General features: G+C 30.4%; 2 protein-coding genes across 2 annotated transcripts in view; one reads left to right on the top strand and one right to left on the bottom strand.

The window, feature by feature from the left end:
- The window catches only part of LOC115879711 (protein slit), a 64,604-nt gene extending 53,035 nt beyond the window's left edge, over window positions 1-11,569 (top strand). Inside the window, exons 25-33 of the mRNA XM_030896669.1 lie at window positions 1,247-1,454; window positions 2,590-2,824; window positions 3,013-3,236; window positions 5,647-5,765; window positions 5,826-5,908; window positions 6,028-6,116; window positions 6,389-6,528; window positions 6,990-7,403; window positions 9,779-11,569. Coding sequence (XP_030752529.1) covers window positions 1,247-1,454; window positions 2,590-2,824; window positions 3,013-3,236; window positions 5,647-5,765; window positions 5,826-5,908; window positions 6,028-6,116; window positions 6,389-6,528; window positions 6,990-7,076 — 1,185 coding nt within the window. The 3' untranslated portion in view covers window positions 7,077-7,403; window positions 9,779-11,569. The remainder of the gene's footprint in view (window positions 1-1,246; window positions 1,455-2,589; window positions 2,825-3,012; window positions 3,237-5,646; window positions 5,766-5,825; window positions 5,909-6,027; window positions 6,117-6,388; window positions 6,529-6,989; window positions 7,404-9,778) is intronic.
- Window positions 11,570-11,641: 72 nt separating this feature from the next.
- On the bottom strand, window positions 11,642-12,554 carry LOC115879781 (V-type proton ATPase subunit e 2-like). The gene is made up of 4 exons (XM_030896768.1): window positions 12,341-12,554; window positions 12,232-12,279; window positions 11,900-11,987; window positions 11,642-11,834 (listed from the first exon to the last, which is right to left on the bottom strand). Exons 1-4 carry the CDS (start codon window positions 12,436-12,438, stop codon window positions 11,817-11,819), a joined length of 252 nt encoding a protein of 83 aa, XP_030752628.1. The 5' UTR covers window positions 12,439-12,554; the 3' UTR covers window positions 11,642-11,816.
- Between the last annotated feature and the right edge of the window lie 257 nt (window positions 12,555-12,811).

The raw sequence follows: 12,811 nt of genomic DNA, 5'->3' as shown, positions 1-12,811 counted from the left end.
AAAAGGTATCTTGGTAAAAATCGCTACGAGATATTTGGCAATTATCAATACCTGTCATCATTCACATAAATTAAACATGTTGGCTAAATAGTTATTAGACTGAAATAATAAATTTGAAATGTTTTTGTGCCAGAAGTTCAACAGATACTGTTTTATCATCAATTTATTGGAAAAAAAAAATAAAAATAAAATTTCTACACCCTGTATCTCTGAAACTAAGCATTTTAGGATACACATTTATACGAACTTTTTTACTTATTTTTATCTGCAGAATATGCTGCCGGAGTTTCTGGAATATAGTTCCAAATACCCTGTATATCTATAGATGGTGTCTCATATTCCGGGTGCGTCTCAAAAGTGGCTCACCCCTATAACTTTTTTATTTTTTTAAATAAAAAAAGGAGATTTGGTATGTTAGTATATGACATAAATTAAGAATGATTGACGCGTTCAATTGTTTTTGGTCACTTCCTGTTTCACCGGAAATGACTACAACTTTAGATTTTTAAATGGCACCCTCGATATATTTTTACTTTATTCGATAGAAAATGACACTCTGAATAGAATGGCATATCATATGTCAACTTTTGACATTTTCGCTTGCAAAAAAATCTTATTTTAAATTTCAATCTATAATGCTATGGCTGTGTTAAAAAGATTAATTTTTAATCAAGAAACCTTTCAAATAATGAAATCAAGAAATCATGAAAAATAGTTTTTCGTGTCTTGTCCTGGCGGATTAAAAGATGCATAAATAATCGTTTTTTTAATCATATCAATTTTTTCAAATGGAACAAGGGTGGCTCATTAACATATTTGGAATAAGCATTTTTTACGAATAATTCGGTACCAAAGACTTTGTATTTCGAATCAAATTGTCGTTATGAACCACATTTTAAATAAACCATATGCGAAAATGTTAAAAGTTAACATATGATATGTCATTCTACTCAGAGTGACATTTATTATCGAATAAAGTAAAAATATACCGAGGGTGCCATTTAAAAATCAAAAATTGTAGTCATTTCCGGTGAAACAGGAAGTAGCCAAAAACCATTGAATACGTCAATCAATCCTAATTTATGTCATGTACTAACATACCAAATCTCGTTTTTTTATATAAAAAAATAAAAAAGTTGGTGAACAACTTTTGAGACGCACCCTGTATAAATGTATCTAGTAAATCAGAAGAGATATGTGTATAGTGCATATTCGGTTACTTTTTTGATATAATCGACATTTATAGAATGGGGCTCTGTGTGTGGATGGAATAAACGAGTACTTCTGCAAGTGTTCCGGCGACTATACCGGCAAATTCTGCGAGATCAGCCCCATAGTGGCCATGATGTATCCACAAACTTCACCCTGTCAACACCACGATTGCGTGCACGGGGTCTGCTTTCAGCCTAGCGGATCGAACGATTACTTGTGCAAATGTGCACCAGGATATTCCGGTGAGCACCATTTTCCTAACCTCTATCTATCTAAAGAAAAAATATTATTGGAAATTACACAATTTAACTATGGTAATCGCAAAACAATTTCCGATGCACGTGATCAACTTTGAGCGACAGCGCTGCCAGATTGTGATGGATTTATCAGATGAATCCTAATTTAAAATTGACAAACAACATATTTATTATATCATTTTTTAAAGAGTTTTAGGTTTTATTTTTAATTTAATAACTAGTATTTTAGTGATTAATTGATTCATTTGTAAACTAGTCCATTATGAAGATTCACTATAAGTGAAGATTCATTATAAGTGTTATTATGGGTTATTTATGTATTGAAGTGTATTGATGTACATCTTACAACGCCATCAGTGGTAATAACAAGTAAGAGGCTGCTATTAATTCACAAACTAATAATCACAGAATTTAATAAAAACAAACTTTGAAAGTGTTATAATGTGCTTATCAATCAAACTTACTTTTCTGACTGCAGTCAAGGGTAATAAACGACCTTTATTGTGACCTTTATTCTCACGTTCTCGTTCAAAATAGTTAAAAAAACAGGGAAGCTACAAACTCTTCGCTTCGGCATATTTTCAACACACAAGTTCAAGAAATACAATACAAAAACTCAAAAATTTCGCTTCAATTGAGTCAATTAAAAAAAAAAGACTATGAAAATAGGCAAAAAACGAGACTTACTCACAAAGATTCAACAACAACACGATATTATACAAAATAATGACTGACAATAGGATAATTGTCAAATAGTAAAGGACAACATTGCTGAACACGGCGCAATGTAACCAACATAACGATAATAAAATTCGGTTTAAACTAATTTTTACAGCTTTAATCTAAATAAAAGTAGAATGAAGAGCAGCTCTGTATCTTAAGTTATACAACAAATTTAAACATTTTTGCCAAAATTTCATTTAGTCAGATTTATAGACTTTAATGTCAATGTCGATATAATTGATAACGTGCATCGGAAAATGTTTTGCCATTACAATACCCCTTTTTATTTTATACTGACACAACAAATTAAAAGGCTTTTTCCATTATGTGTTGTATACTTTTCTGTTGTAATACTAACGCTTCAAATCCAAATCCTAATAACCTTTGTTTCTATTAGGCAAGCGTTGCGAATATCTCACGAGTCTAAGCTTCACGCACAACAATTCATACGTTGAGTTAGAACCCTTGAGGACGAAGCCAGAGGCCAATGTTACGATTGTGTTCTCGACCACCAACGAGAACGGAGTACTGATGTACGATGGACAGAACGAACATCTGGCTGTAGAGCTATTTAGTGGGAGGATAAGGGTCAGCTACAACGTGGGAAACTATCCAGTTTCTACTATGTACAGGTAAGCTAGCTTAACAGTTGAGAGAGTAGTTTTGTTCTGTGTAACCTGCAATGTTATTGTTTTGTTCCTCAGGTTTTTTTTACTTTTAATCATGTGTTTACTATTTAATTTTAATCAATATTTAGCCATATACATATAGATACATTTCTGTAAGAATATTTTCTATTATTTTGATGATTCATTCGCAGTTTTGAGATGGTCTCGGATGGTCAGTATCACACAGCGGAGTTGATAGCCATCAAGAAAAACTTCACGCTAAGAGTAGACCGAGGTCTAGCCAGGAGTATTATAAACGACGGTTCCAAAGATTACCTCAAACTGACAACGCCCATGTATTTGGGAGGGATACCTCCAGAGCCAGGAGAGCACGCTTACACCGACTGGCACCTGAGAAATCTCACCAGTTTTAATGGTAAGTACATACCAAACTTGATGAGCTCCATTAAAGACTATTTGCATATATTGAGTACTTAATAAGGAATAGTGATATACCTATCTGAAAGCTTGTAGTTCGTATAAATCAGAAAAAATAAACAACATAACAATTTTATGTCATAATTGAAGGAATTATGATACGCAGATATTGGGGGTGGGAGTCCACTTGTTAAACCTCTTAGCTTACTTAAAATTATATCAACATAGTTATCTGAAATATGAGTTTCAAATAAAGAAAATAATATATTATAAAACTAATTGGGAACAAATCCATTCCAAATTTTATTTAAAGCTTGTAACTAACATTTTTTAATTCTTAATTATATCCCAAATAGAATGATTGAACAGCATTAAATTTGTCATTAAAATGTCTACTATAATAATACCAGTTTCATTCTATTGGTCAAATGATATTAAGAATTAACACAATGAATAGTCACACTGACAAACTTTGAATCAAATTTAAAATTGATTAATTCCCAAATAGTTTTATATTTTAGATTTTAGAACTTACTATCAGTTATTATTTATATTGGTTATTATTATTATTACTGAAGATTTGTGTATTATTACGATTTTTAGTATCATTATTTAGCATATTATATTGTTAACATACTTATTTATCATAATTAAAGCAATTATGATATGCACCTATTTATAGGTGCCCACTTGTTAACTTGCTTGCTATAGTATCACTTTATATTATTATTGTTTAAGTTTTATACAATTTCTTGCAGTTTCTCATTCCATACTTAAAACTTATAAGTAATTTATTATACAGGGCGAGTCTTAAATAAGTGCAAATATTTTAGGGGCAGTATATTTCGACCTCAGAAACACGATTATGAGGTTTTTTTCACGATTTTTTTTTAAATTTGGAATTGTTTTAAAAATTCTTTGAATTTGTTTTTTTAGTTTTTAGTTAAAAACCATAACTTCTTGATAAGAAAGATTCTAAGATTAAATTTATCAGAAAGAAAATCCAGAAAAGAGCCAGTGGTTCTCAAAATTTATTAATATAATTATTAATATAATATAATTAAGTAAAAATATATTTTTTTGGAACTTTTCAAAGAAATAACTCGGTTGTTTTGGAGTTATTTGAAAAACGGTAAAAAGAAAATATATTTCTTTTATCGAGATCTACCAGCACTGAAAATATTTTCACTGATTTAAGACTCACCCTGTAGAGTCTGTAGAAGCTCAATCTAATACTTAGATTTGTTGATTGGTTCAACTCTTTTGCTGAGATAAAAATTAATTTATCTATATCAATTATAAATAATAGTAGACTGAGGAATGTTCCAGTCCAATATTATTACACTCTGTATTTTTATATTTCTATTGATATTCTCAGATTGCTTCTTGATGTCACAATTATCAAAATTTTAGTATTTGTTTTTTTTTATCGATTTAGTTACATTCTTAAAGCAAACTAAAATATTGATACTATACAAAATGTTATTTCAAAGATATTATAGCACGCTTGATCGTTCAACTTTTTGATCATGTTGTATGTGTAATTGATCATCTAAGGGTATATTCCGTTGCTTACCTTGGTTATGGTTTTATGTTCCGTTTCTATCAGTTTCCTGAAAGTTTTCTTACTACGGGACACGGTTCCTGAAAAATTCGGTTATAACTGTCACCAAACTAACCAACCCGAGAAGGCTGATTTTTCTAGTTTTGTTTGTCAATAAATGTCATTTATGTGAGAGAAATCAAAGAAATATTGGAAGTTCGAGCGAAATTCTCATTTAATTTCTAAAATTTGTTATAATATTTTGTATTTACATCCAAAAGCAATGGAGGTAGGCAGTGAAGGTAAATAAATTTCATTAACTAAATAGAATGAATTTTTAGGACCATTTAAACTTATCATGCAGCCATTGTTTCTTAAAGTCAGGAACATTTTAAAGAAAGCATGAAAAACAAGACAACAAGTAATCGTGAATGTTTTGTAAGCTATAAAAATACAAATATTGATTAGATTTCTATATTTATTATTGATCTGTTTAATATTGGACCTGCAAATCTTCACTTGAGCTGCCTAACGAGTTTAACAGTTTATTAATAAAGTACTTTTCAATATTAAACTCCATTGAAAAGAAGCAAACATAAATGCAGAGAATAGGTACATTAAAAATGCATAAAAGATAAATTTTATAATGAAGGTATTGAAATTTAGAAAACGTCAACATTTGGCATTTCCAGTATTTTACCAAACCGTTCCGTATCAAACCGATGTTTTTCAGGAACCGCTCTTTACCGTAGTTTACCGGTCTGGTTCGCCTAGTTTTGCAACGGAATACAGCCTAAATTTTACTTGTTTATCATTGGCATCTTTGAATTTTATAAACTGATATGAAATATTTATTTTGATATAGGCTGCATGAAAGAAGTATGGATAAACCACAAGCAAGTCGATTTTGGTAATGCAAAAACTCAGCAAAAGGTCCAACCAGGATGTGGATCGATAGAAGATAAGTTCGACGACGATCTACAGGTAAGATATTTGAAACAATCACATTTTATCTAGTGGTTCACCATTGACACTTTATTCTAGGAGGACGAAATGGATGAGATGATTGAAGAACCACCTGCACCACCAATAGATCCATGTCTTAACAATAAATGTAAACATGACAGGTAAATATCATAAGTTCCTTTGGTTTTGTTTCATGTACTATTATTAAGTCGTATTTTTTTGGTGATTTAGTAAATGTTATTATCGTCCAAGTTTCTTAAGTATGCTTTTAATTTTCTAGTAAATGTTTGGAGACTACAGGTGGAGAATACGTATGTAAATGCAAACCAGGATACAAGGGCAAATACTGCGAGCAAGGTGAGGAAGAGAGTAAGTATATCACCAGTGGGGCATTAGCTGGTATTGTGGTAATATGCTTTAGCTTTAATTGTCCTCATTTACACGCTACTAAGTCATATCATTTTTAATAGTAAACATCTCTAGTAATCATTTATATTATATTCATAGCAAATTATAAACTTTACATCATATCATATCTCAATAATCATTTAATTTTCATTTGTACCTCGAGTTAAAATAAAAATATGTTCAGTAAATAACATAATACTTCGTGTATGTATTTATGTCCTTTTTTATTTTAGCTCCCACTTGCAAAAAGGAACAAGTCAGAGAATATTATTCAGAAAACGGCTGCAGGTCTAGGAAGCCTTTGAAAATAGCGAAATGTATTGGGACTTGTGGGTCTAGCTGTTGTCACGCTAGAAAAAGTAAACGACGAAAGGTAAATTAACCAGAGCCCATATTTTCACAGACTAGTTCTTTTTTAACAATAATTCTACAATTACTATTAGAAAAATTGAAGTGTCTTTCTATCTCTGAGATGTTTACAAATCAAATAACAGTATCGTGAGAAATCAATTTTAATAATTTGCATAGTATAAAAAAGTAGGTATTCTATAGAAAGACATCGTCAGAATCGGCTAGTCTGACACATTTAAATTATATATAAAATTAATCCAATAATACCAGAGTAATAAAGACTAATTATTATAATTCAGGTGTTATTGAAAATGTTTTAAAATTTTGATAGTTGGAGAATAGTTAGTTGTTTTATATTAGCTTAGATATTTTGGAAATTTTTATTTCAAAATAAAATTGGATCTCTTTGTTCGACGAAATACAAAACGCCTACGTATCTTTGATTGACATATTAATATGTGTCTAAACTCTATGCTATTCTAGGTTCGCCTCATCTGTTCCGACGGCACCCGTTACACGAAAGACATCGACGTAGTGCGCAAATGCGCCTGCACGAAGAAATGCTACTGACTGTCATTCGCCGCTACACACACTTCTAACGACGAAGCCCAACCACCGCAGATGCAAACCGCCTACGACGCAGAAGCCAACGACACGAACACAGATGCGCAGCAACTGTCCGCCGGACCCAGTTATCTTGCGCAGACCGACCCGAACGAAGCCGACGAGCCCCGAACCGCCCCGATCGTACAGCGACACGATGGCGAGACGGTAGAGGGCGTGCGGTTGACGTTTATCGTTCCTAATGAGACTGAAAATAGGGGGAGCGACGGTCTGGTCGTGCAACACATCGATGAGAACGAGTTCGAGAGAGTAAAAAGTGATAGAGTGATCTTGGTAAGTACATAGTTAAAACTTGTCTGTTTTTTTTTATAATTCAGTAAAGATATTGTAAAATTAATACAGATTTTTGGTTTCAAAATTAAGAACAATTTGTTCTTGTATAATTGTATATGAATAGAGATACAAAGATGCGGTTTTTACGTCACTGTGCTACTTTTTTATGAAACTAGAGATGCCACACACAGATTTGTCTCAGCCTTTGAATAAAAATATTAAGGAAGTAGTATAATGCTATACATGTATTCATGCATGGCCGACGGAAAGAGGACTCTAGGGTGGAGATCCTTGACAGTTCTGTTTAACGATTCATTTGAGGCATTTGAATTTGATTTGAAATCTTGTGGATTTGTCAGTCTTTACTGAGCTTATTTTATGTTATTTATTATTTATTATACTGCTAATAGTTGTATAAAAGTAGTAAATCTAGAAGGAAATTGTAGCAGAACTTAAATTAACAGTGACACTATTACGATATATCAAAAAAGTCTGTAAAATAGTTGGTTATGTAGCGTGCGGTAGATCTCGGTCAAAAATCCAGGGAAATAATGGAATAACTTTTCGCTACTTTCGTAATATACAAAAGTGTAGTAAAACGATCATCTATGAAATTCACTTAAAATTAACTAATTATATATTTTCTCTAGCATTTTTGCTTTTATTTACTACTTGTCAAAGATGTCAAAGAATTTGATACGTCAATTTGACTTGCCTGCTTCAGTAGCGTATCGGATGTTTGTGTTAACAAATAATTATTATAACTTACCTATTTTTATTAGAATTGTATATTTTTATAAGAATTTTAATAACTACCTATATTTATTGACAACTTAAAATAAAACAACTAATTATTGAGTCTACCCTACATCATTTTTTTGCAAGTTTTGAATAAAATTAGAACGGCACTGATAAACCGGAATTTAAGTCATTTTAGGAGCCCGTCGCGTTCGATCTAAGATTTTTGATATGCTCCTTCCTTAATCTTTTTATCCAAAGGTCTCAGCCCTCTTATTACCTGAGATACAGGGCGAATTTTAAGTTATTGCATTTTTCGACTTACCTCGTATCTTGGTTATCTTATATTAGAGAAGGTGAAAATTGAGTTCCATATAATCCAGTAAAATTGTATCGCCGTATAAAGAGTGACAAAAAAATTACGGGCAAGCTGATTCTTTCAGTTTGTCAGCGACTGTCTTCTGAGTGTAAAATTAAAATCGGAAATTTTCCCCTTGCGGTTTTTGAGCAATAATTGAGGGTGTTTTTTTAAACTGTACTGCAACGAAATAATTAGACGCAAATTGTACTTAAGAACATTCTCTATAAGTTCACCTAATGATTTTTTATATGTTTATTATTTCCGGACTTAGCGGCCGTTTTATGAGCCCTTTGGGGTGGTTTTCAAAAAGTTTGTTTTCAGCAAATTGACCCGTATGAAAGGTGTTCATAATAAATGGACGAGCAACTTTTCCTCATTAATTTTTTTTGTAGCTTGATTATTTTTGGAGATAGCGTCCAGTTCATGAACAAATTAGGGTAGTTTCAATGTTACTCTTTTCAACAAATTCACCCTAGGAGACTCGTTCAAAATAAGAGTTAGTAATAGACCTTTGCCCTATGAACTTTTTTTGAACCAACAATAACTCTGAGGAGCCAACGCCATGCGCCAGGTCCATCACACAAAAGAAGACGATACAAATAAAAAAAAATCATAATATGCATTCATTGGATGAATTCCATGTTTCGTTTTGGGGAAATAAATACTTGTCATAGGGAAGTTTGCATGTAATTTTAATATGAATATAAGTTGGTAAATTTGTAAAACTAAACAAAAATTATGAAACTACCCCAATTTATTCATGAACTGGAAGCTATCTCCAAAAATAATGAAGCTACAAAAAATATCGGAGGAAAAGTTGCTTGTCCATTTATTATGAACAACTTTCATACGGGTCAATTTGCTGTAAAACAAATTTTTTGAAAACCACCCGAAAAATCATTAAGCGAACTTATAGAGAATGTTCTTATGTACAATTTGCGTCTAATTATTTTGTTGTAGTACAGTTTTAAAAAAAACCACCCCTATTGTTCAAAAACCGCAAGGGGAAAATTTCGGATTTTGTTTATTTTACACTCAGAAGACAGTCGCTGACAAACTCTGAAAAAATCAGCTTGCCCGTAATTTGTTTTTCAAATAACAATTTTATTGAATTAATTATGGTTTTTCTTGTTTCTTGTGTAAGATAATGGTATTTTTCATTTAGTTACACAAATTTTTTAATTTTTTTTTTAAATATAAACAATACTGAAACAGCATTGGTAAAAGCTGGTAGTATTAGTAATACCCAGGTAATACATAATCTTTTTTTTTTCAGTATCACGACAAAAAATGTCTACTGTCCGCTTTCCTCTACTTCACCACCATAACGTCGTTCGTGTATTTGGCAATTCTGTGGATTAAACAACGTATGCATCTACACTTAGACCAACTTCAACTTTGGTAGGGCTCACCTAACGTATTTAAGATCGTTTTATATTATTAGTGTTTCTTATAGTTTATTTTTTGTAGACACTTGGATACTTTCTTGCCATTTCCTCAAAATTATATTAATTTGCTTCTAAACAACCCTGATTAAGCTATTACGCATTTATATATTATTATCTATAACCAACGTTATCTATAACGACCGTTAAAAGTGTCTGCAAAAATATTTATTTTAATACAAATAATTCAGCTCTATTTAAAAAAATTGGAAATCCAAAATATTAAACCCTACTTAATCCAACATTTATATAGAACCAATGGCATTTAGTTGTTTATAGTAAAAAAATACCCTTATTAAATTAGTATATATTAAATTGGCTTAAATTTTATAAATCCCTATAACGCAAATCTTAAAAAATATATTTATTCCTTTTTGTCAAAATATAGATACTGCCAAAAATAAATTTTCTTTATATTTAATAAAATAATGTTTTACAAATTATAAAATTCAAAATTGGAACTGAATAAAAATTAAATTTGATACAATATATGTTGCTGAAATGGAAAAAGAAAGAAAAACACTAAAAAACACCCCACCAATCGTTAGAAATGTATGTAGTGGCGCTAAAATCCCAAAGGTACCCACAACCTTTGCTCTAAGCTTTTCTTTGTTCACTGTGTAAAACACATTTAATTACAATTTTGTATTGTTTTAAACCTGTATTTATGTCTGTAAAAAATGTGCAGTGCCCATCAATTATCTTAAATCTTTATTTATTTACAACTTTTAATTTAATGTTCTTGCTCACTAATAATAAAAAAGTATATATAAAAATCAGACTGGCACTACATATTTTCAATTATCATCCATTTATTTAATATATTATATTTAATTTTAATCATATCCTGTATATATATTCACATGATATTAAAGTACAAGGAGACCCAAGAATAACAATATATATTTTTTTATTTAATAATTTATTTTTAATATTCGTAACATTTTTTAGTTAATAGTTGGAACCAAATAGTTTTTGTGTCCCCCTGTACATTTTATATTTTTCGTCTACTTTCATTCATTTTGTATCCACTGTATCTGGTAGATATGCATAAATAACTGACAATATATGAGATTAATTTATTTACTGGCAGCTGTTTTAAATTATTAAAGACACTTTAATATACTGAGTTCCTATAAATATCTCAAAAAAAAACTGCATATCTACCATCTTCATAATATTAAAACTGTTTGAAATCAACCTGAAGTATTTATTTAGTATTATCTTTTAATTTAGCATTGAAATAAATTTCTTTTTAAAGAATATGTAAAATTATACGTTTATAGAATATATTTGTAAATTACCCCATATAAAATGCTAGGTATAGGAGACAGATGTCAGAAAACTGTTGTATATTGATTTTTGTTCTTTTTTCAGGGCTTTGAAAAGTAATGATTGAAAATAGAAAATTGTATTTGAGAGTAACAAATAAATTTTCTTATTTATATCATTTAACAAATTTACTATACCACCTGTTATTCATAACATACTCAATAAAGAAGTTTTTAAAAACACAATTATAAACCTAAATGTAATACAATAACAACTCCCCTATTGTAATAATTTTTACCCCTAAGACTTTTGTGTATAAAAAATATTTAAAATAAAAATTTACCTCAGAATTTGATTTTTTAATATTACCTTACTAATTTATCCATAAAGTCGCATACATATATTTAAATCAAAAGAACAACTGTTGGAAAAACAAAATTTAATATAGACTGAAATATATGTACATTCTACAAAATATGGGGACTGTAAACGTGGAATATGTTCCTAAAATGTAGAGAAATACTGTACAAATAAAAGTAAAACAAATTAATATAATTCTAATTTAATTTCTTCCTGGTAATCAAATACGAAATGGTTTTAGTTCAGTGGATTACCCTAAAACAAACAAAAAATATACCATATAGGTATTTATCGAAATTGGCTGTATTTAGAAAAATTACCCATGCTCGAGCCATGACCAGGATCGTATGTTTGTCCAATCTGGGCCCTATTAAGGGGTTCATTTGAGCCACGTAGCAACACAACCAGCTATAAAATAATACATAAAATGTTGAATATAACAAGGACTAATAATTAAAGTATATTAAAAGGGTGTGCTTAAAGATTTTGAGAAATTTTCGCTTATACTTTAATCATATGCTTTTAAATATTAATATGCATATTTTGTATACACAAAGGTACAGCTTTATGTAAGTATACTGCTTCGAAACGAATACATAAATGATCTTTGTTTTAAATCACATGACACGAAAAAAATACGCTAAATACTTACAATAACCAACAGCATGCTCCAGTTAACATCAAAATAACTTGGATAATGCTAAATAGAAATAATAAATAAGTTATTATTAAGAAAACATTATTCTCTTAAGAAAACTTACCCCCTGTTCGGGTTTTTGGGTACGATTATCGGTAAAACAATACCAACACCACCCCACAAAACCGTAAATATAATAAAAGGCAAAGCTGCTGCACCCATTTTTAATACTTTTACACTTTTTCTTTTAAGAAATAATATTAATTTTTGTTAAATGAATTGAAGGAGTGTGTTTGGATGGTCGAAAATTAACGTCAATGTCAAAAAATCATATGATATGGGCAGGGTTGACATTTGACTTTGATTTTATTTGTTCTACCTCAGTGACCTCTGTGTTTGAAAAGTAAGACCTGGTCATTTACAGGTTTCTTCATCCGACTAAAATCTGATACACTAAAATTACCGTATGATTGAAAAAAACGGCGTCCAGCTAGCTGGGAAATGACGATCGATGACATTTCCCATATAAATTTACATATAACATGACAGCAATCTTCATTTCATACCCATCACCGATGCCGTTTTTTTTATCATT

Source organism: Sitophilus oryzae, unplaced genomic scaffold (genome assembly GCF_002938485.1).
Source record: "Sitophilus oryzae breed Bouriz unplaced genomic scaffold, Soryzae_2.0 scaffold_1586_pilon_pilon, whole genome shotgun sequence".
In the NCBI taxonomy this organism is placed as follows: Eukaryota; Metazoa; Arthropoda; class Insecta; order Coleoptera; family Curculionidae; genus Sitophilus; species Sitophilus oryzae.
Note: the sequence above shows the minus strand (reverse complement) of the source record. Positions and strands in the feature narration are given on the sequence as shown.

What these genes read in the sequence shown, in the direction of transcription:
- LOC115879781 (XM_030896768.1), bottom strand. Translation starts at nt 12,438, where the DNA reads ATGGGTGCAGCAGCTTTGCCTTTTATTATATTTACGGTTTTGTGGGGT. An exon ending in CCCAAAAACCCGAACAGGGG is followed by an intron (nt 12,280 to 12,340) that starts GTAAGTTTTCTT and finishes ATTTCTATTTAG; the next exon opens with CATTATCCAAGTTATTTTGA. An exon ending in GGAGCATGCTGTTGGTTATT is followed by an intron (nt 11,988 to 12,231) that starts GTAAGTATTTAG and finishes ATTATTTTATAG; the next exon opens with CTGGTTGTGTTGCTACGTGG.